The 22,240-nt window shown below is 34.3% G+C and overlaps 2 protein-coding genes across 2 annotated transcripts in view; one reads left to right on the top strand and one right to left on the bottom strand.

Moving 5' to 3' along the window:
• Positions 1 to 254, top strand: part of LOC117100873 (probable phosphoglycerate kinase) — a 10,990-nt gene extending 10,736 nt beyond the window's left edge. Inside the window, exon 12 of the mRNA XM_033240706.1 lies at positions 214 to 254. Within this exon, the coding sequence (XP_033096597.1) occupies positions 214 to 254 (41 nt within the window). The remainder of the gene's footprint in view (positions 1 to 213) is intronic.
• An 824-nt stretch (positions 255 to 1,078) lies between these two features.
• On the bottom strand, positions 1,079 to 21,421 carry LOC117100872 (hyaluronan mediated motility receptor-like). The gene is made up of 25 exons (XM_033240705.1): positions 21,264 to 21,421; positions 20,205 to 20,300; positions 18,676 to 18,776; positions 17,755 to 17,833; positions 16,742 to 16,930; positions 16,040 to 16,132; positions 15,195 to 15,306; positions 14,705 to 14,769; positions 14,144 to 14,235; positions 13,085 to 13,333; positions 12,288 to 12,507; positions 11,667 to 11,756; positions 11,114 to 11,238; positions 10,324 to 10,437; positions 9,422 to 9,646; positions 8,583 to 8,720; positions 7,357 to 7,581; positions 7,025 to 7,171; positions 6,519 to 6,743; positions 5,718 to 5,864; positions 5,416 to 5,559; positions 5,022 to 5,075; positions 4,198 to 4,246; positions 3,207 to 3,383; positions 1,079 to 2,805 (listed from the first exon to the last, which is right to left on the bottom strand). Exons 5-25 carry the CDS (start codon positions 16,772 to 16,774, stop codon positions 2,656 to 2,658), a joined length of 2,874 nt encoding a protein of 957 aa, XP_033096596.1. The 5' UTR covers positions 16,775 to 16,930; positions 17,755 to 17,833; positions 18,676 to 18,776; positions 20,205 to 20,300; positions 21,264 to 21,421; the 3' UTR covers positions 1,079 to 2,655.
• Between the last annotated feature and the right edge of the window lie 819 nt (positions 21,422 to 22,240).

Here is a 22,240-nt window from a genome sequence, read left to right as displayed (position 1 = left end):
GTGCCCTTATGTTATTTTTTTCTTATTGTAGTAGAACTGCTATGGATCACAGTTGTTGGCCATGTAAAGGTTCATTGAATGAAATTTACATTATATGGCCTGTATTCCCATTTTAATGACGAATTCACTTTATTTTTATTTATGAATTGTAGGGTATAATTGTCCACTGAAAATTTCTCATATATTAACTTTCGATAATTATTTGTTTTGCAGGTAAAGTCCTTCCAGGAGTAGCAGCATTATCCGAGGCGTAATGGCAAAAACCTTTACTATTGGACGATAAATTGTAGTTAAAATTTTAAAAAACTGCATCAAAAGAATTTTTATATTATCTACATGTCGCTCAATTGTTGAGGTAATAATGTCTTAAAAATTCCATAATTTATTATATTAAACATTATTTACATCATTAGTTTGCAATAACTATAATCTAAACATTTAGAAAAAAGACCTTCAGCTTGGTATGTCAAAATTTCCTAAAGTAGCAAATAGCATATATTAGCAAAAACTAATAATATAAATTTATTGCTTTTCAAAGAACATATAAAGTGCAACAATAAATTGAGTTTCACTACAAATCAAAAACTGGTATTCATTTTGTGAGACCAAATCTAGGAAAAACCCAAAATTGAGTTTTTTAAAACAGTGTTTATTTGATGGAAATTAGTCGAGTAGTCGAGTATTAGGTAAGTTATGAATATTTAAATAATTCATTGAATATCAGCCATGTAGGTTTTGCAAAAACAGTTTCCAGAGACTCTAAAATCAATGCAGTTGAACTTGCCTAAGCGAATCCAAAATGCCATTGAAAAATTCTGATTCTCAAAAGTTTCGGGTAATTGCGACAAACGGCAGGTTTCGACAGAGCCAGTCACAAATTTCCTCACTAAACTTCAATATGTCATCTGTATTATGATGACTAAATGACTAAAAAACAAAATAATTGTTACACTGACCGGGAGATTGCAAGGGTAGACCTGTTGAACTGCAACAGACTTTTAAATGCCAGGCACAAACCTCAAACCATTTAATCATTCACAACATGTCTGCATTTTATTAAAATTGTGAATCATATAAGTTTAAACATACTTAACAAAATTTGGACCGAGAACACTGTTATCAAGGGTCCTCTTTTTTGGCAAAATACTGTACCTTTTTATTAAAATACACATTTCAAAGATTTAAATAATATATTTGTTATACAGTATTAACAGTAATGTGCTTTTTACCAACAATAATGCATGGGGTGTGTAAAGCTTGGCAATAAACTATAGAATTAGGTTCTGCCAAAAAAAAAAAAAAATATTGCTGACCCCTGACCCTATAGTGCCTAGGCCAGATGGTCTATCTGCAGAGTGCTCTAAGTTTATGTGAAACAAATAAAGAAAATATGAATAATAAAACAGATTTGTATTCACTATCATGTTTGAATAATTGTGATACTTCTTATTGTCTATCATTATGAATGTATAAAGTACTACTACATATAGTTATCTGAAGATGACATTCTACTACTAGGCAATAATACAGTACTACAATTTAACCCTAATTTATACATAACTTCTACTCTTACAACTGTTCAGGAAACTAATTCTGAAACCTGATTGACCTACAAAAGAATTTTAATACACTAATAAGAAATTTACAACTTTAATACTGATTGATTTGCGCTATTTGGTAATTCCACCTACCGATTTATATTTATCACCTAGAGTAGACTGAGGATCAGAGGGGATTATAAAAAAATAAATCTATTGTGCATGCACTTGATTTATAAAATGATGAACGCCCTACCTGTTTACAAGACATTTTGTTTCGATTTATAGTGCAAGTATTGAGTTATGATTGAATCTACTATGACCCTGTTCTGTAGGATTCTAAAACCTTGCCAAAAGTTGGTACAACCGATACGCGGACAGTGATGATACGTGCACCACAACGAAACCAAAAAGAGAAATAAATTCTGCACCTCTTGGACATGCACGCAGATCAATGTTATATATCGGGGAATTTGATAGGTCTGTGATGTTTTTTTTTTAGTGTGGATATACTATAACAGAGAACGTATGACCAACTCATCGTCCTACGCAGCCTGACACAATTTTCCATTGGAGACAATCTTTAGTTCGTTACAAGAATAACATATGTTTAATATTCTATGTCGCCTTTAACTTACATACCGAATGCGGCAAAAAATTGCGCAAGCTTTTAATCTCGCATTGATGATTCTTCACACAGAGTTATAGTGCTCAGAAAACCCTAAAAACTTTTCCGAGAAGTCAATCAAACTTAACTGACCAATCAGAATAGTGCCAGGAATACTTGCGTGTCCAACAAGCACAGGTGTTGTCACACAAACGTACATGTTTACGTATGTTTTAACACTGTCATCTTGTAGGAGCTTAGCAACAATATTCAATGGCCGGGGCTTAGTGGAAAGGTCAATTACAAGAGGAAGAGATGCAGGGGTTTGACAATTTAAAAAAAAAGAATAAGTTATCCTATTCCTTTTTATTCCTTTTATTACAGGTAAAAATATACAGATAATTTTAATACTTAATGATTAAACCATCAAAGAATCATATTTTATTTACAATATTTAAATTTTGAGTAGCTGCACATCTGGTGATCTGGCTGGGCACTCATTCAGGGGATTCAATTGTGCGGTCCAAGTGGTACCGTATTCTCTTTGGTGTTCTTAAACGCTTCACTTGGGTTGAATCTCCTTTTTGATGGGTTTTTCTCGCCAGCACCTTTCAGTTGTCGCATATATTTTACATTTTGCTCCCTAAGCTTTGTCACCTCCTAGAGCAAAAAAAAAAAAAAAAAAATTGTGCGATTAAATTTCAAATACTAATTATTAACAAGTATGCAATTTGACCAAATCTATGTTGTGCAGCGAACATGGGACGGTCGCACATGAGTGAATCTGTTCTAGCATCACATCGTTGTGCAAATCGAAGGCTCCTTACTATCATATGCTGGTACTTTCAAATGTGAATTTTATCACTTTCAAGAAATTTAACAGTGACACACAATAAATTAACAAAAAGTGCTTCAATTACCCAGGTTTTTTAATATTCAAACAATCTTATAACTCGTTCCCAATTATTTCTTTAAAAACCTCTTCAATGTCCTAAAATATTCTTTTGAACAAGCTATAAAAAATATGCAGCCCAGATTTAACATTTGTAAAAATTTTTTACCTGCTTTAGAGCGAGATTCTCTTCTTTCAATTTCTGCACATGTTGTATTTTCTGTTTTGAGTTCTGATGGCCTAGCAGCTTGGCGTAGTCCTGACTTAACTTTTGAATCTCAGACTGAGCCTGGCTGCTTTTAGACAACATGAATTTGCGTTCCAACTCAAACTGGTCCAGCTGCTCCTGTAAAAAACAAGCACAACATGTAAAAATCATGAGAAATTATAATTAAAGTATGTTACTAATTCCAAGCCCACAGCAATAAGATGGGTCTTACTTAACTTAGTGGGTTAATTTTAACATGCTGCACATCCAGGTCAAAGGTCAAATTTGTAAATCTGCAGTCATTTTTATTGTTACACCATTTTTGCTAAATTTGAAATTAAAATTTCTGAGAACTTGGCAACTACAAATGGGGGACTTCCAGAGGTATAGGCATTTCGCTCCACATACAGTAGTTACCAGTGTTTGTGCTCTGTGACTGGTGCAGACCTTGCTGTTGTACAGGCCTGGGCTAGCCTTTGAAAACAAAATGCCAAAACAAATAGAAAGGAAAATAGGGGTACATAAAACGTCCAGTGTTTTTGGTTATCAAGGTGCTCAAAAGAAGATGTGTCTGGAAAAACAAAATTTGCTTAGTCTAGACTGCTAGATGTCCCCCAGTCAAAAGTTGCAAGGCGTTGGTGGCGCTGTTTAAAAATAGACCTGGTCCGCCTATAAATCACAACTGAGCGTGAGGTGATTGTTTGACATTAAAGAGGAGGGGGAGGGGTGGCAATGGCCGGGGTAACATTCACATTGAATGCATTTTCTACTCCTTTAATAGAGAATAGTAAAAATATATATATAGGGAGAGAGAATAGGCTGATTATTTTAATCCCTACCATCCACTACAAAATAGGTCCTGGAACATGAATAATGTACAACACTTATTTATTACAATGCGATCTCAACTACAAAATACATGCCCTGGAACATGGATAGAAACTATTCAAACCTTGAATGGGGCAACTTTTTCTTCCAGGTTTTCATAAAGAGTTTGCCATCTGAAAATAATAAAGATTAAATTGTTTGTTAACATTGTATAATCATAAATTAACATCCTTCACACAATTAAATAATTTGTAAAAAAAACAAAACAAAACAGATGTTTTAGAATAGTGGGATTCTTTCACCAGACATCTGACTGACAGAAAGTTGTGTTTAAGACCGTGTTTCCGCAGCACTATTCTCCGATAATTTCTCTAATAAATTATCTTTAAATTTCCTCCAAATATTTTGTCCTATCATGCAATATTATGGACAACAATGCAATATGTTTAACACCAAAACATCTGTTTTGTTGGCCTAGCCGGTGACCCTGTTTTTGCGCGAGATAGATAGGTCTAGGGCCAAGAACGAAACCATATGGTACTATTTCGCTCTGGGAAAAGTACTGTTGCAATGATGTTTCATTGTACTTCTATATAAGGATTCAAAAGAAGACGAAAAAAATGCTAGCTTTGTTTGGTGTGCTTATGGTACTACAGTATAAACAATAGGTAGGGATAGACCTGAGCCCAGCCAGGCACCATCGACATCGAACACAACCTTTATATCTCTGGTTTTTTTTGAGAGAAGTCGCTTATTAAATCTTATTTAAAGCTTATTAAAATTTCATGGCTCCATAAATCATAGGAATGATGTGAATATTTAGCAGTAGACAAAACAATCCTAAAACTTTCAATAAGTCCTAATCCAATTTTACAATAAAGTGCATCAATTCTTTTGATAATGCAATGCGATTTTGTATTTTGTTTGACAGTTTTGAAATTAACCTACCGTGAAATCTCTTCCTTTAAAACCTCTGTATTTTCTTTATTGCAGACATGATTTCTGTGAATATATGAAAAAATTTAATTAATTTTCTATCAATAATTTTACAATTTCAGTGTTAACTGAATGTAACATTGCAGTTAAATACAACATATGGATTTTTTATACTGTACATAATTTATATATTTCAATATTACGTGTGAATACAAATGCATATTCTTTAAAATATTAGCAGTGGGTTGTTTAAAATTGATGGAAGAGCTGAAAACTCTTCCAAATGAAAACCACACCCCTACTTCAATTCCAGCCAATAGGTCAGAGGTCCTCACAGATCATTAGTTACAGAGGATATGTTTTGAGATCACAACCAATGATATTGTAACAAACTTAAAGAACATACTCAGCTGCTTCTTGTAGACCACTTATAGTAATAGAGAGGGCGCTGTTTTTCTCTTCTAAATCACTCATCACTTTCTTCAGCTCTTGTTGTTCATTGGTCAATAGCTGGACTCTTGATGACCTGGTTTCTATAGTGTTCTCCAGACTGGAAAGAAATAAATTCATGTTTAATCAAACTATTGAGATAAAAAAGAGAAAACAAATCATTCACAAACCTCTTGAATGGTTTATAATTATAGGGGTCAACATGGTTGACAGTTGCATCACATGATACACTGTAGATACCCATGTCAGTGTTCTTACCTTGAGTTTCTTGCTTCCAAGTGATCTACCTTGTTTGAGAGACAACATCTTTCATCACGCAATTGACGGTTATCTTCTTCTAAATGCTTTGCTCTCCTTGCCTCAGTCTCAACACTTTCTTCTAAGTGGCTAACTCTTTCTTCCAACCTTAAAAAAAAAATGACAAGGCTGTCCAGACTATCAAAGTTTATTTGAAAAAAAAACATGTGACATGCCTAAATATGGTCATGATGACATCACATCATGACCATATATAGGCACATCATGACCATATATAGGCACATCATGACTATATATGGGCATACAAAAGTTTTTTGTCCAAATAAATTTGACTGTGGTTACTTAGAGCTTAAAACATACATTATATTCTTAAAGGCAGTGGCTACTGTTACACCAGTCTTAAACTAATTTCTAAATCCCATTGGATTTGATCCAGTAATAGTAGGTTTAAGACTGGTGTAACAATAGTCACTGTCTGTATTTAATCATGTCATATGAATTGAACCCAGGACCCTAGGATTAGAAGGCAAGCATTTTTAACTACCCATAGAGTTTTTGATTAGACGACGGTAGGGCATACAACGTATGATGTCAATAAAAGCCACCTGCGCATTCAAGAACGTTAAGTTCTCCTCGTCGCATGGATTCTAGCGCACAATTTGGCCAAACCTAGGTACGCAGAGAACATAGGACGCCAGGTACGACGGTCACGCATGAGTGATTCTATTCTAGCATTGTGTCGTTGTACAAATCGAAAGCTCCCTACTAAGCTATACAAGTCCACTCCCATTACTATTTTACCTATTCATATCAAATTCCTTGTTTGCACACTCTTCTTGCATTGTAGCAATATTTTTTTCATAATTCTCATTCAGTGTAAATATTTCTTCTTTCATTTCCTTTATCCTTGCCTGCATCTCGATCTCAATCATCTGTTTTCTTTTTTCTGCTTCTTCCAACATCTTTTCAATACTGTTGAGTTTATCTTGAAGGATTTTCTGCTGATGTTGGTGTTCAAGCTCTTTACTGTGTAAGCAATGTAGTGGTTTGCATAAACTAAAGATATTTAAAAGGATTTCCAACAGCAAATAATGCTAGCAATCATATTTGAGTAAGGACAAAATGTTTGCTACGACTTACGCCTGCACAAATCTACAAGAAACATACGATAGCACCACACTTTTATTCACTTACGTATGTATTTATAGTTAAAATGAGCAGAAATTATTCATATCAATCGAACAAAATTTTAAATCAGACTTTGGACATTTTGAAGTACTGTAGGTCCTTATCCAGCTTTCCTTTACCTGTCAAGAACTTCTTCCAATTCTGCAATTTTTCTACAGAGGGCAGTGTTCTCTTGTTCCCTCTCACTTGCACTGAGCTGAATCTGGTTCCGTTCATGCATGGCATTTGCAATGTTTTGTTCAAGTGTGTGTACCTGTTGGTTCAGCCTTTAAAAAAAAATTAATATAAAGTTGTTAATATATAAACATTGTTAATTTCTATTGGGAACAGGACAAATAGAAACAATTTACTTTATTTTAATATTTTAAGTGTCAATGAATTATAATAAATTATTTTAAAGACTATTGAAGTTTTAAAAAGTTTATTGAAGTTTAATAATGAATAAAAAAACCTTTGAGTTTCATTTTCTGCCATTGTACATCTGGTTTGCATCATCGCATGGTTTTCTTTAAATTCTTGCTCCAACCTCCTGTTATTGTCTTCTAACTCATGAATTTTTCCTGACAATTGTTTCTCCATTTCTTTTCCTTTTAGTTCTAATTCTTCATTTATTTCCTGGGACTGCTTGAGGTTTCCGCATAAAGTATTGATTCTTTCATCATAATGTGAAATTTCACTGTTGAGACAACATCAAAAAGTAATAATAAATATTCATGATGATCATAAATATCGCAAGCAGTAAGTGGTGAGCTCAATGTTTACATTTTAACTAGTATGTTAGCATATATGAAACAGTTATCATTATCAAGTACGGCCATTTCGTGGCAATAAAACTTAACTTGAAATTTTCACTTTTGGAGAAAAATAGAGTTAAACTTTGCATGTTCGAAACTTTGGAACAAAAAATCAGTGGACCTTTCGGTAATTGTGTCTATAGACATTGTGATTATATGTAAAATTTTAATTACAACCGTTTGTTTATTGCAAAGTTATTAGTGATAATTACAAATATGTTGTTTTGCCTTGGAAACATGTCAGGTTGGTTATTGTTGCAAGTAAGACATATTTTTGGAATTTACCCTGTTTGGGGCAACCATACAGGTATGTATTCCCAAGCTTGTTCATACATCGCTGTTAAGATTATTGATATAAAAACACCAATAACCATTTGATTTTTGCCTTACTAAATTTCATCAGCTCAAGAAAACCACTAGATTTTAAGTAAATATTTTCTCAAAATCGACAAAAATAACAAGTGACACGGCATGGTTTAAACTATGGGTCACGAATGTTGTGTCAAAACTGAAGACCACTAAATGACACGCCATAATGCAGGCAATGTAAAGGTTTTTAAGGTCGTTAAAACTGCCATTTTGAAAAAAGCTTTAATAGTTCCCTGGGGCGGATGCAGGATTTGGCAGTAGAGGGTGCGCGAGACACCACATCAACGAAACCTTGGAAAATTTGGAAAATATGGACCTCTAGGTGGGACAGTTGAACTCTAATATTCTTAAAATATTACTGGTAATTTGTTGATAATGACAAAGATAGTATATCAACAATACAATACAATTACTTTTCTTATACAATTTAGGGGAGTGCAATCGCACCGTCTTCAGCCCCCTGCATCCGCCCCAGCTTCCTTTTATTTGGGAGGATTAAAGCCATTGGGTATACCTAAGATGATTATGTTCCAGTTGAGTGATTTTGATATTGAGGGTAGTTTTCTCTTTTTCCAAAAGCTCTTGTAGATTAAGCCTCTCATTAGTAGTTGTCTGCAGAGTTTCTTCAAGAGATTTAACTTGATGGATGAGTCTTAAAAAACAAAATAAATTATGATTAACACTCTCAAGTCAAGACAAGAAATTAGGAAGTTGGAAAAACTATAAAGGCAGAAGCTGACACAAACTTGTATAAAAATAACAATACAGTACTTACAAATTTAAAACTGATCTAAATATCTATTTCAAAACAAGAGGGAATATTTTTTAACTAATATATTAGATTGCCAAACAAGAATCGTTGTGCTACTCACCCAAGAGTAACAGTTTGAAATTGATCAATGGGAAATTATTACTTTTACTATAGGCCAAAATTCTATGGTTTATTGCTAACCATCTGTTTGGCTTCATATAAATAAATGTGACACCACAATTTCAGCATCACAGTCAGTTAAAAGCTGTACAGAATGAAAAATTAAATTCCAATACAAAACAGCGATCTTGTTAGAATACCCTTAAAAATAAATAGGAAGCTTTCGATTTCCGACGACGTAGATGTCATGTTAATTTAACTGTGCGTGTCTGAATGTTGTGCGTTATATTCTCTCCTGAAATCTGGAACGGCTGTCGACCGAAAAAATACGTTCAGGCTAGAACGAGGACTGTATTTAAATTGGAATTGATTTAAAGTAGAACTTAGAACGCATGCGACAACAGTCACAGATGAGTGAATCAGTTCTACGTACTCAATTGAAAGTTCTCTAATATCTATGGTAATAAAGTATCTCTCCTAACCTTTCAACTTCGACCTCTTTTGATGAACACCTTGTTTGAGTTGCAACAAGGCGCTTGGCAAATTCCTGCTTCACCTGCTTCAACTCATCCTCTGCATCGCGAATCTGTTGGCTCATTTCTTTCTCTTGTTCCAATTTACTTTCCACTGCTAATTCCTTTTCCTTTGTCATCTTTTCTGAATGTTCCTGCAACTGTTTTAACTGCTCCTGTTGAACCTCAGAATCTCTGACGATGAAAAACATTAATAAAATAAATACATAAATGATATTAAAAACATCTGAAATTCAATGATTCTAGAAGCATATACAACTTGGCCTCATAGCTCAGTAGTAGGGTATCTGAAAAGTAATTGGAAGGTCTTAGGCTTAAATTATGATGGACTAGACAACACGTTTTCTAAAAAACTTATCATCTTTAGCTATTGCTAGTGGAGGTGTTTCTCCATGTACCAAAGTGATTTCAATGATCATTTTATGTTTTCAGTACTTTTTATAAGGTAATTTTCAGATCTTCTGGTTGTGTGGCAATGGATAGCAACACAGCATTGATCAATAGTCATGTACTTTTATCCTCAGTAACAACTGTCTCAATGGTTGTCCCATGGCAAAACAACTGCTTTTATATCTTTATTAGCCACTGCAACAGTCTGTCCAAACAGCCAAGTTGATAGATACTCTGGCTTGTGCGCTTAAAGTTCCTATTTCTACTTTACCTTACTTATCTTTATAGTTTTAGATAAAATACAATATATGGATTAAAAAGTCAATAGTAGTCTAATCTCTCTTTCCTTAGCGATTGGGCAAGACTACACCAAACTTATGAGTGTGGCAAGGGGGTGGTTGCCACTCAAGAAGCAGATTTACCTTCCCAGCAAAAGTTAGAACATAACTCATTGTACTCACTTGATTAGTTGCTCTTTGCTTTCAATTAAATTTTGTTTCTGAATACTAAGGTCGCTCATCTTGTTTAGTAAAACTGTCTTCTCTCTTGTTATCTCCCCAAATGTTTCAGCATGCCTGGAACAATTATAAAGTGAAAAAGAAGGAGTAAAGCTATTATTACCTATTATTAAACTGTTATGATTAGGAAACTTACCTGGATAAAGGGAACACCATTGAAAGAAATAAACTTCCAACACCCCCCTCCCCCAAAGTGTAACAACAATACACATGCAATCTTTCTCATTCTGCTTTATGCAATTGTATCAGTTTGGAATAAATTTTTGTGAATATTAAGAAATAATTATCTTAGATCAGACAGTATAATATATTTTTCAAGGGTTGAAATGCACGCTACTGTGTTGGGATTCAATGTTTCCACATTAATTATGTCATCATTACTCATGACATAATTAATGTCAAAATATTGAATCCCAACACCATGGCATGCATTTCAATACTTGGAGTATGTATTATACTTTCTTATCTGAGATTAATCAGTGGACCTTTTGGTTATCTTAGATTATCATGAGAGGTCAGTGTGAAAAAGTAAAGATGATAAAAGCGGGGTTTACTCTACAGCAGTCTTGAGAAATATTAAACATGTTTAATTTCCTATGATGCAACTGCCCCCAACGCAAACCATCGAGTCCGCAGACACGACACGATAACAAATTGCATCAGGCTGTGTCGTACAATGCTGTCTGACTTGGTCTTTAGACATCAGCATGCATAAATAATAAGATGCAATTACCGTGAGAGATCTTTGTGAAGAAGTTGATTCTCTTTTTCCAGTGATTTAACTTTTTCTTTTAGTTCACAACTTAAGATTAGAAGACTGTTTTTGGCTTCCCTCAAAACTAGCAAATCATTCTCCATCTGGAAAAATATGAAAATATATTTAAAATTAATACATTTTACAAAATGCATTAATTTTAAATATATTTAAAATTAATACAAAAAAATATAAAAAGGAAATAAAATGATACCCATATAGAGTAAAACAAATAATATAAATACTCTTAGATAATAAAATATTATTTTAATGAACTATTTTGTTTCTTTATGTCCAAAATTGGTTAACAAATTGTGAGTATTCAATAATTCAAAATTCTTTAAACAGGGATAATATGTTTTATAGAATAATGTACTGCATCCGTCAGGGTTTGAACCCAAGCCCTAATGGTCATATTACATAGCAATGATGGAGGTGTTTCTAGCGCCATTATGTATTACTTTTACGCAATAGGTCTGTTATTGTTTTGTTGGATTTTGTGTTAATTTTTTCCATAGTTTTTTCCTCGTACCTGTTCCTTGTACTCCTCGTGTTGCTCCTTTGTAGTTTCTATCCTTTGCTCTGCCGCCATTAACTGCTCCTGCAGTCTTATTCCAACTTCCTGAGAACAAACCAATTAACAAAATCAATGGAGTCCTACATTTTCATTTAATAAGTTCAAAAAATTTTGTTTCACCTAAGCCCACAAAATCTTGATAATCTAGTGTGATCTTTGTTCTTAATTAATATCAAAAAATATATTATTTATATCAAGTGTTTCAACCTTTAATAAATTTGATACTTTAACCGTGCATTCTAGTTTTGTTGTTACCATATTACCAACCAAAATTCATGGGATGAGTAATGGTTATTAATGAGCCCTAGAATTAGGCCTAGGACAATTGTAAAGAAAAAAATCCACAAAATGTCACTGTACGTGGGAAACAAAATAATTTTATATTTGGCCTGGCCTAATAATAGTTAATGATAGTAACAAAAAATTCACCAAAACAACATCAACAATAACAATGATAATAATGAGAATAAGCTTAATTACCATGCATTTATTTAACGCCACACTTCACGCCCCCTCATTTGGAATAAGCGCCTTCCTGAAATAAACAAATAAATACAATATAAATCTTTCACTTACTCGTTCTTTTTCTACACTGTCCATGATTTGCCTGTTCCCCTCAAGTAGGGTGTCGCGCTCGGCCTCTATCTCTGAGGACGTGCTGTACACAGCGTCAAGCTCAAACCTGAGTTGTTCCGTTTCTTGTTGTCGGTCTTGCTGGCACGCCGTGTAGTCTTCCTCCAGTAATTGGTACTTGGTAGACAAGGCTTTCAAATTCTCGTTCATCATGTTCTCTGTCCTAATTGTGTGAGAATTCAAACAAAGCATATACTTTACCAACATATCTCTGCCTACCTTAAAGCCCTGTGGTGACATCATATCATGACCACATATAGGCGCATCATGACCACATATAGGCGCATCATGACTATATATGGGCATCGGACAGCTTTTTGTCCGAGAAAATTTGATATTCTGGACAGAGCTTTATGGTTAGGGAGAGCGCCCTCACTATTCATAACAATGCATTTACAGTGTACGACTTGTCATGATATAATAAGATTTTTACAAAGTACTGTATGTAAGTTAAGTTGGCCAAATCTCTGTTTATATATGTCTCCACTGTTGTTCGAACATGTCAATAATCAAATTATTAATCCTATTAAAAATGTAAACAACTGGACTCTACTCTGCGATTGGCTACAAAAATATGCTCTTTGAATGATTAGCATTCACTTCTTCACAAGCCATTCTTGTGGATTTTAGTTTATTTTGGAAGTTTTGATTCATTTGAATTCTAGTTATATAAAATAATAATACTACAATAATAATAATAATAATAATAATAATAATAATAATAATAATTTAGAACGCACATCTCTAACTTCTCTGTCAACGTAGCAACCTGGTTCACAGCGTCATCTGCTTCTTTCACTGCGTCGTCGGCTCTTGTTACAGCCTCATCTGCCCTTAAAACCTCATTCTCCAATCTCTTTTCAGAGGAGGTGATGTTTTCGTTGAGAGTCTTGATTTCAAATTCAGCAGTAGTCAGTTGCTGTTGAAGATCGCTGATTGTCTGTTCAGATTCCATGCGCAGTCTTGAAGCTTCTTGTTCATTCTCTTGACTACAAGATAAAAGCATTTTCCATTAAAGTCTGTCCAGACTAGTTAAATGTGACAAATGTGTGTGATGTGACAAAAAATGTGTGCAATGTGCCCATATATGGGCATGATTACATCATTATACGCTGTTTGTTCAGATTCTGTGCGCTGTCTTGAAGCTTCTAAACACTAGTTAAATGTGACAAATGCGTGTAATTTCCTCATAAGCTTCCTGTTCATTCTCTTGACCGCAAGACAGATATTTTTTTACTGACTCTATTGCCAGGATTTTTTTTTTTTTTATGTCTCTTTTTTACTTTTTTAATGATTGTACTTTTTTACATATGATCTTTTATAATTTTAACAATGATTCCTAATATCTTTTTAACACTGAATATCTTAATGTATTGCATATCAATATTTTGTGTTTTTCTTAATATTTTAATATACTAGGTTAATGTGACAAATGTGTGTGATGGGACAAATGTATGTGATGTGACAAATGTATGTGATGTGACACGTGTGTGATGTGCCCATATATTGGCATGACGATGTCATTATATGTTTTTCGTTCAGATGCCATGTGCTGTCTTGAAACCTAGAGTCCATTCCCTTGACTACAAAATAAAATCATTTTTTACTATGGTCTGTCCACACTAGGTTGTCACTAATGTGACAAATGTGTGTGATGTGCTATTTTTTTAGGTTTGATGATGTCATTTTAAAGCTATACATGGGCAAATCGCATGTTTTTTTTTATATAAAATGAGTGTAAACAGAGCTTTAATGATAACGTTTAAATCAAAATGCAAACTTTAAAAGTAAAAATTTACCTTAGAGTTTTGAGGAATTCTTTGGCATTCTTCAGGTCTTCTTTAACATCTGTAATGACGCTTTTTAAATCTGAATTCTCAACAGACAACACCTGCAAAGATGCGTTAGTAAATTTAAACCATGAAGTTGTGATTCTTTGAAAAACTATTCTGTTTGCAATACTTTAACTCTATTAGAATTTTAAAAAGAAATCCCATAGATAAATTTTATACTGCACATTTTACCCAGTTTTTAATATTTTTTTACTGATTCTATTGCCAGGAATCTTTTTTTTTTTCTCTTTTTTTTGTCTCTTTTTAACATTTTCAATGATTGTACTTTTTTAAATTAAGACTTTTATAATTTCAACAATGAATCTTAATATCTTTTTAACACTGAATATCTTAATGTATTGCATACCATTATTTCATGTTTTATTACTTAATATTTTAATATACAGTATTTTAAATTGTACTTGGCAATGTGTGCAATCAAACAAAAAATTTTCATTTTAATAAACATTTAATTTTTTTTACGGACAAGTCAATAAAAGAAACTTGAATTTCGAAAGTTTAACTTACCTGTAACTGTGTGGCTTGTGTTTCAATTGTTTCAGTATGTTTCTGAGCATCAATTGTAAGTTGTTCTGAAGTGAGAAACAAATTCATATAATATTAACAGTAATAAAATTATAACACTATAATTTTAATACTGTATAATACATAATAATGTTAAATAAATATAAAATATAAAAATTACTTTAAAATACATGCATTTATTATGCACAAAACCTAAGTTGTTTGTAAGTTTTTGAGGAAAAAGAATAAGAAATTTCTTGCATTGTATTCAGTACTTCAACTGACTTACTCAGCATGCCGATATAAATGTAGGAAAGTTTATTCAATTATGACCTCTTATGTCATTAGCAGTGATGTAGTATGATAAATCACTACGGAAACAATGCTACTGACAATTGTGTATGTGGTCTCTGCAATTATCTGAAAAATATTACACTTATTAACAGAGTCCACAAAAAGATACGGAAAAAACAAAAGTTTTTAGGAACTATACCTTGAATATCTTTAGTTTCCTGCAGTGCCTGCACCTTGCTGTAGGCTTCTTTTAGGTCTGCCTGTAGGTGGCGCACTTGACCTGTCAACTCATCCTTTAACCTGCTTATTTCCTACAGAGTATAGATAAATAACATTTACTTCACGCCTCTAGAGAAAGCGACAAAAGCAAGTGAAGCTGGGCATACGATATGTTGGCCCACGAATACATCTACGCTCTGTTTGAAGTGAATAGCAATTCAACGCTGTTTGCTGACTGTAGGTGGCAATCTGACTGGATCGTAATTAAAAACTACTGTTCGCAAACGCCTCATTGTGTTTCGCATGGAATGAGGTCGGCAATCTCTCGGTCAATACAGCTTAACAAATTCATCACGTCTCCTCTTAAACTTGAGTATCTAAATGCAGGTCTCTCTCGAATTTATGACCCCTCCAATTAAAGACCACTTCCATTTAAAAACCAATTTTCTGTGGTCCCATATTAGGAAATGTCTTTTATTTATTGTCATCTATTTTATAGGTCCGGGACCAGCGTTTTTATGGACTTTCATGTGTGTGTTTTGCTCTGCCTAACATGTCATGTTTTTTTTTTTTAATTTATGTAAGGTAGAGAAATTTAATAAAGAAAGGAAGAAATTATTCTAATTAGAGACCAAAGCTGCTAAAGACCATGAAAACACCAGTTCCAAAAGTGGTCGTTAATTGGAGAAAAGACCTGAATTCAATATCTTCTTTCAAAAAAAAAAAAAAAAAAAACTATGGCTGGTAAAAGTTTATAAGAACCACGCCACATATTTATGAGTTGTAATTAATAAAACTGGTTAGTGATTATCTTCTCTGGCATACCTTATCTTTATCTTTCAATTTATTTGTTGTTTCATGAAGTTGTTTCTGCATTTCCTCCTGTTTCTTGTGGACATTGCTTTCCACTGTATCTACCTGAAATGCAAACACCTCAATTTTCAATAAATTGATACTAGGCTCCATCGTTAACAGTAAAACACTATTAGATTGAAGGCTATGTCTGTACTATCAGATTTTTTTGTAACAATTGTAATTTTCCTAATATGGGCATGTTGATGTCATCATCATCCATATTTGTGCCAATCACGGGCATCGGTCACAAAATTTGATAGTGTGGACAGAGCTTTAAATTAAACAAAAAATAACTGAGACTTTATCTGATGAAAACACACAATTTATTTGATCAGACATCTGAAGCCTACACTATCAGATCAAGTAATGGTGAATAGGTTGTGCAAGAAGTCTGATCAGATTTTACTAATAAAACACTTAACCTTGAGCACAGCACAGACTACTTTTCCTAAAGCCCTGTCCAGACTATCAAATTTTATTTGACAAAAACATGTGACATGTCTAAATATGGTCGTGATGACATCACATCATGACAATATATTGGCACATCACAACTATATATGGGAATACAACAGTTTTTTGTCAAAGAAAATTTAATAGTGTAGACAAAGATTTAGGTCTCAAGTTAATAAATCTTCCAAGAATTAGGCCATCAAAGCCAGCCTAGCATACCTTATTCATAAGCACCTCTTTGGCTTTCCTCATACTAGATAGCTGCTTCTCAGCTGTAGCTAGGCCTGCCTCTAGCGCACTTTTGTCCTTCAAGGTGGCTTGTAGTCTGCCGTCAAGCTTCGTCACCTCAGCCTGTTTGCTGTTCAGAAGCTTGTCTTGCTCAGTTCGCTGTTGTAGAAGATGTCTTATCTAAGAACGAAATTTTGTTGGTTTTCTTTAATGAAAGTATTTGATTTGATAGTTATGCAAAAATTTAGCACAAAGAAACATTACAATAAAGGCACTTAAATATTTATATCTTCATCCAATAGACAGTCCTGCTTTGATGTAATACATTCCTAACAAGACTTTGCGATTCACCATGTTGTGATAGTTAAAATGATTGGGCTAAATACCACTTTTGTATTGGATTGGATTTATTCGGTGTAAACACCAAGGATAGCCCACGAAAGTCTAGAAGAAGACTTATCTCTAGTGGGGTCCTTCTGGTGGTGATTGGGCAGTACACCGGGAGACAATCCCTATTTACCGAAGAGTGTACTGCGTTCTTTAACGTGCACATGGGCCATAAATGCACACAGAACCAACAGCTTAAACATCTCATCCAAAAGACGGTGCGCTATTGTAACTTGTATTTCAGCCCTCTAGTTGAAACACAAGGAGAGGCAGCAATGGGAACTGAACCGGGGACTTAGAGACCTCCATGGTTCAGCGCACACATAGTGGCTACCACCAGATTAGCCGACTAAGCTAAGCTCCGCTCTCTTTTTTATTACATGTCAACTCCCTGAGTAGAGGTCGTCAGAACACAAATTCTCACTGTGGGAGTTAGGGGAAGAACACAGAAGCAATAATAATAAGTTTCATTACAGCTGAGGAGAATGATGTTCATGTTGGTGCTTTTAGCGTGACAATATTTTGCTTAAACATTTTTAATGGGGAGGTTTTGTAAAGTTTTCTGGGTGCAGCACCCTATAGATACAGCAATGTCCATAGCATATTACTCTACATACCTCTTTCTGTAAATCTAAAATTTGTCGATTGAGATCAGGATGGCATGGTGTAACACACTTTTCCTCCTTTCATAGAATTCTACACAAAAAAAAAAAAAAAAAAAAACACAAACTATAGAAAAGTATAGAGATTTGGCAGATTATATTCTTACAGTGGCTATTGTTACAACCAGTCTTAAACTAATTCATAATTCTGATTGGATGTCATTGAATGCACGGGCTTAGGAAATTGATCCAATTAACAATTTCTAACAATAGTCACTGGCGGGGGTCCCAAGATGGAGGAAGCCAGGGAGATCTTTTTTTTCAAAGACATTTTTTTGTCTTTGAAAAAAAAAAAGATCTGGTTGGATGAACTTTCTTAAACACACATAATTTTATTTTTCTGCACATGGTGATATCCATTGGCATTGACTTAGGGGAGACAATTGATAATACAGTATGTAAAAAGAAGCGGTTTTGAAGAAGCAGTCTGGCGCACCGAGGACAGTTTGGTTTCCCAACCTCGAGGTCGGACTTTCAATCCCTCGCTGTGCATTTCACTTGTGTCCTTGAGCAAGACACTTTAACTTCATTGCTTCTCTCCACACAGGAGTATAAATGGGTACCTTGTGGGGTTGCCTACTACTGCGTCAATATGGCAGCAACACTTAAGCCTGTGGACCCAATGACCAGGTAAAAACTTACAGAGTTTAGTAGTAATGAAAGAAAAAGTGCCATACAAACAACAAGTAACAAATAAATACTACATGAAAATATTCTAAATTTGTTTATTAAAAGAAAAACAGTGACCATATTATATGTAATTTGATTAATTAATAAATATGTAATGATAAAAATAATTATAGTAATTACAACTGTAAGTTGATATTCAGTATAAAAAGAAAGTCACCACGCTTCTGCTAATGAGGTATTACTTACCTTACTTTCAGTATCAAACAACTTTTTGATTGGAGTTTTTTCGAACAGCAAAGAATCCATTGATAATGATGAATGCAATGTAGAGTTGCCATTCTGTGGTTCTGAAGAAATCAATGAGATTAAGTCTAGACTAAACTCATAATTCAAATTGAATAATAAAAGCCATAGACAAAGGCCTAAAAAATCATCCACAGTTTATGTCATTCAATTGATAATATGTCTGTTTCGGTTTCACTGGAAAGTCCAATGGCGGTCACAAAAACAATGTTTGTGTATTTTGGCTATAATACTACCTTTATTTTAAATACCATATACTCAAGTATAGGACAAAGCTTAAAATAGAAATTTACGATTGAAAAACAGGAGGTCGTCTTTAAGATGCACGACATACAAGTTTTAGATTTTTAAAGTCATGTTCGTCTTATGTGCGGATCGTCCGTAACTGCAATGAAGTTACTAAATGTTATTGTCAGGATGAGTGAACGCAAATACGGAGAAACAGGATTTTGATGAACATTTTAAAAAACCCATAAAATTGGTATTATTTGGAAGATTAGCCTTGCATTTGCTAGGTTTTAAGCGAACTAGATGCAGTATCAGGACCATAAAAAAGTAGGAATTCCAACCATAAAAAGTGGGGGGGGGGGGCGGGGGGCANGGGGGGGGGCAGGGGTCACCTTATACAATAATTCTTTATTTGTCATTATTAAACTTTCAGAAATTGGGAACTTGAGCTGGGGCCCATCGGGTCCTGCAGCAGCCGCAACACAGCACCACCTGACTTTACATACAACATGCAAGTTAACAGGTGAACAGATGCAAAAATTTTCCTTAACACACCTACTGTAGATCTTAATGTGAGGATCTTATTCGAGGAGCCCAGTCACTTCACTCCAATTAAAAGCCAATGCTAGCTAGGCTAGCCAATAAATATTCGCTCGTGTCAGTCTACTGCTTTGTTCAATAAAGCTCTCAAGACGCATCTGCTGTCGGCTGCTTTTTCCCAGTTCTCTGGTTTGTTTTGCTTGCTTGCTAATTCTTTTAGTTAGATACTCCCATTACTTGAGCACACTGTGAGTAATGAATAGGCGGGCTACTGTGCCTTAAATTTCCTGTAAACGGTGCGGTGATGGTGTGGTGTTTCTTTTCTTGTAGCTTTAAGGTTCATGGTAATTTTTTGTTCCTTCCTGTAGCGCCTTGAGCACTACTGCAGTGGATTTGTGCGCTTTATAAATCTTATTATTATTATTATTAGGTTTGCATTCGGCTGTAGGGTGTAAAGCGTTATCGAGACTATCACATTTTTGATGCATATGATGTGCCTATATGTGCTGCCATCATCCCCATATTTAGGCATGTCAAACATTTTTGTCAAAAAAAAAATGTGATGGTCTATTAAAAACATGGCCTTCTTGTAGTTTCAACTGTACTTTTAATACCTCTGCAAAGGAGGCTATGTATTCACGTCTGTCTGTCTGTCCCTGTTAGCAAGATTATATAATTTATATCTGATGGAAAATTAAACTAACCTTTAGGTACTTTAAATCTGTCAGATTTTTCAAAACTAGCAGCTGCTGCCTTCTGTTGGATCGTAAGATCATATTTTCCAACTGGAGGAGCACATGCTTTAAAAGAAAATTATAACATTTAAATCGATGAATATAAATTCAAATTGGAGGTCAGAATAGATACACAGAGTATGCTTGCATAGAGTGCTTGATATGCTGTAGGATTTAAAGGTCAAGGTGAATATTCAGCATTAAAAGGGGTGGTTTTGTAAAGCTCAGCTGGGCCGAGCCAGCCATAGCTAGGCCTAGGCCTTTTTTTGTCCAAATGTCAATCATTTGGACTGCGACTGTACTACAATACAATACAGGAAGTGTGCAGGCCTACGTAGATAAAGCAGCTTTATTTTTTAAAGGCAGACACATATTTTACCTTGTTTCACAAACTTATTTTTTTATAAATTGTTAGAAGGGTTATTTTAGCAAATAGTTTTGCCAAAAAAATTTAGACAAAGGAGAAAATAAAACTAAAATTTTACTGGTGATGTAAGTCAAATAATGGGTTGGTTATGCTTTAAATTTAAGAAACAAAATAATTATCATATTTTTAAAGATTTCAAGATCGGTGGGCATAATAAAAATAATGAAAAACTGAAATTTTTCATGGTGGCGGACCGGCTAATTGGCCAAAAATAAAATTTTACTTATTTTAATACCAGCATTTATTTCAGTCAGTCAGGGTCAACTTAAACATTGTCATTGCAAGAGGTCTAGGCCTAGGCCTAGGCTATCTGCCTTATTAGGCTAATACTGGGCCTAGTACTCAGGCTCTTAGGACTATCTATCTACTAGTCTAGCCAAGCCTAGCTAGGCCTACTGTAGGCTAAGGTACTAGGCCCCTAGCTAGCTAGGCCTCCCTGGGCCTAGGCTTAGTTAGTTAGTTAGGGCCTAGGACTAGGCTTATTTAGGCCTAGGTGGCTGGGTGCTAGGCCTAGGCTAGGTAGGCTGACAGACATGCATAAAAAAGTGTAATACAGTACAAACACACCGATTTCAAATGTATATACGTCAAATGATACTCACATAAAATTTCATTGAATCTTTTGGACTTCGATTTAGAAAAAGACATCCCTTCTATCAAAAATCAATGTAGACCTTACGCTGAATTTATCAACAAATCAACAGCTGTGATCTTATAATCTGCCGCCCAACAATTCAAAATAACCACAATTTTTATGAGGGCGCTATTTAAAAACTACAACAGTATTATCTCTGTGCGCTCCTAAAGGCCAGACTTTTTTTGACCATGGAGGTATTATTGAACCCGCCGTCCGCCAATATTGATGTTTTCTAATAAAAGTACAATTTTATTTTTAGCCAAATAGCCCACCCGCCGCCATGAAACAAATGGATATTTCAGAAAAAAATAGTTTTTTTCTTTAGGCCCCATAAAAAAAAATATTAGTTTTTCACCCTTTCTTTTTTAGTCAACATATATTTTTGTTTCAAACGGTCGTTTTTCCAACTTTTTCACTTGTAAAACTAGGTTCTCTTACAAATATGTTTACTGGTACAACAAAAACATATTTCCTAAACATAAAATTGATTCCATTAACTTATAACTTTTTATATATGTGTCCCTAACCACCGATTTACTTGTGAACATCGGTAAAATGGGGGCGGGGTTAGCAAAAAATAAAAAACAAAAAAAAAAATTTTTTTTTAAACCTCCATTCCTCATCACTTTTTATTCTTTGATAGGGTGATAAATGGAAAATATTTTTTTAATAATAATAATAAACGAAATTTTAAAAGAAAAAAAATTCTAGACCCCTATATTTTTCAGGACCCGTGAGCTTAAACTTTGCTCTTACAATGGGAAAATTAGAAGTCAGGAAAGCTCATTTCCCGCCATCTAGGAATCAAAATTTTACCGGGGAGGACCCCCGACCCCCCTTTCTTTTTGGGGTTCATCCATTCACGGAAAAAAGAATACGTATATGCAAATACTCATTTTTTTTTCTGTATTATATACCGGTACACCCACATAGGCCTATTTA

Source organism: Anneissia japonica, unplaced genomic scaffold (assembly GCF_011630105.1).
Source record: "Anneissia japonica isolate Jap-2015-1 unplaced genomic scaffold, ASM1163010v1 scaffold1446_len297786_cov117, whole genome shotgun sequence".
NCBI lineage: Eukaryota > Metazoa > Echinodermata > Crinoidea > Comatulida > Comatulidae > Anneissia > Anneissia japonica.
Note: the sequence above shows the minus strand (reverse complement) of the source record. Positions and strands in the feature narration are given on the sequence as shown.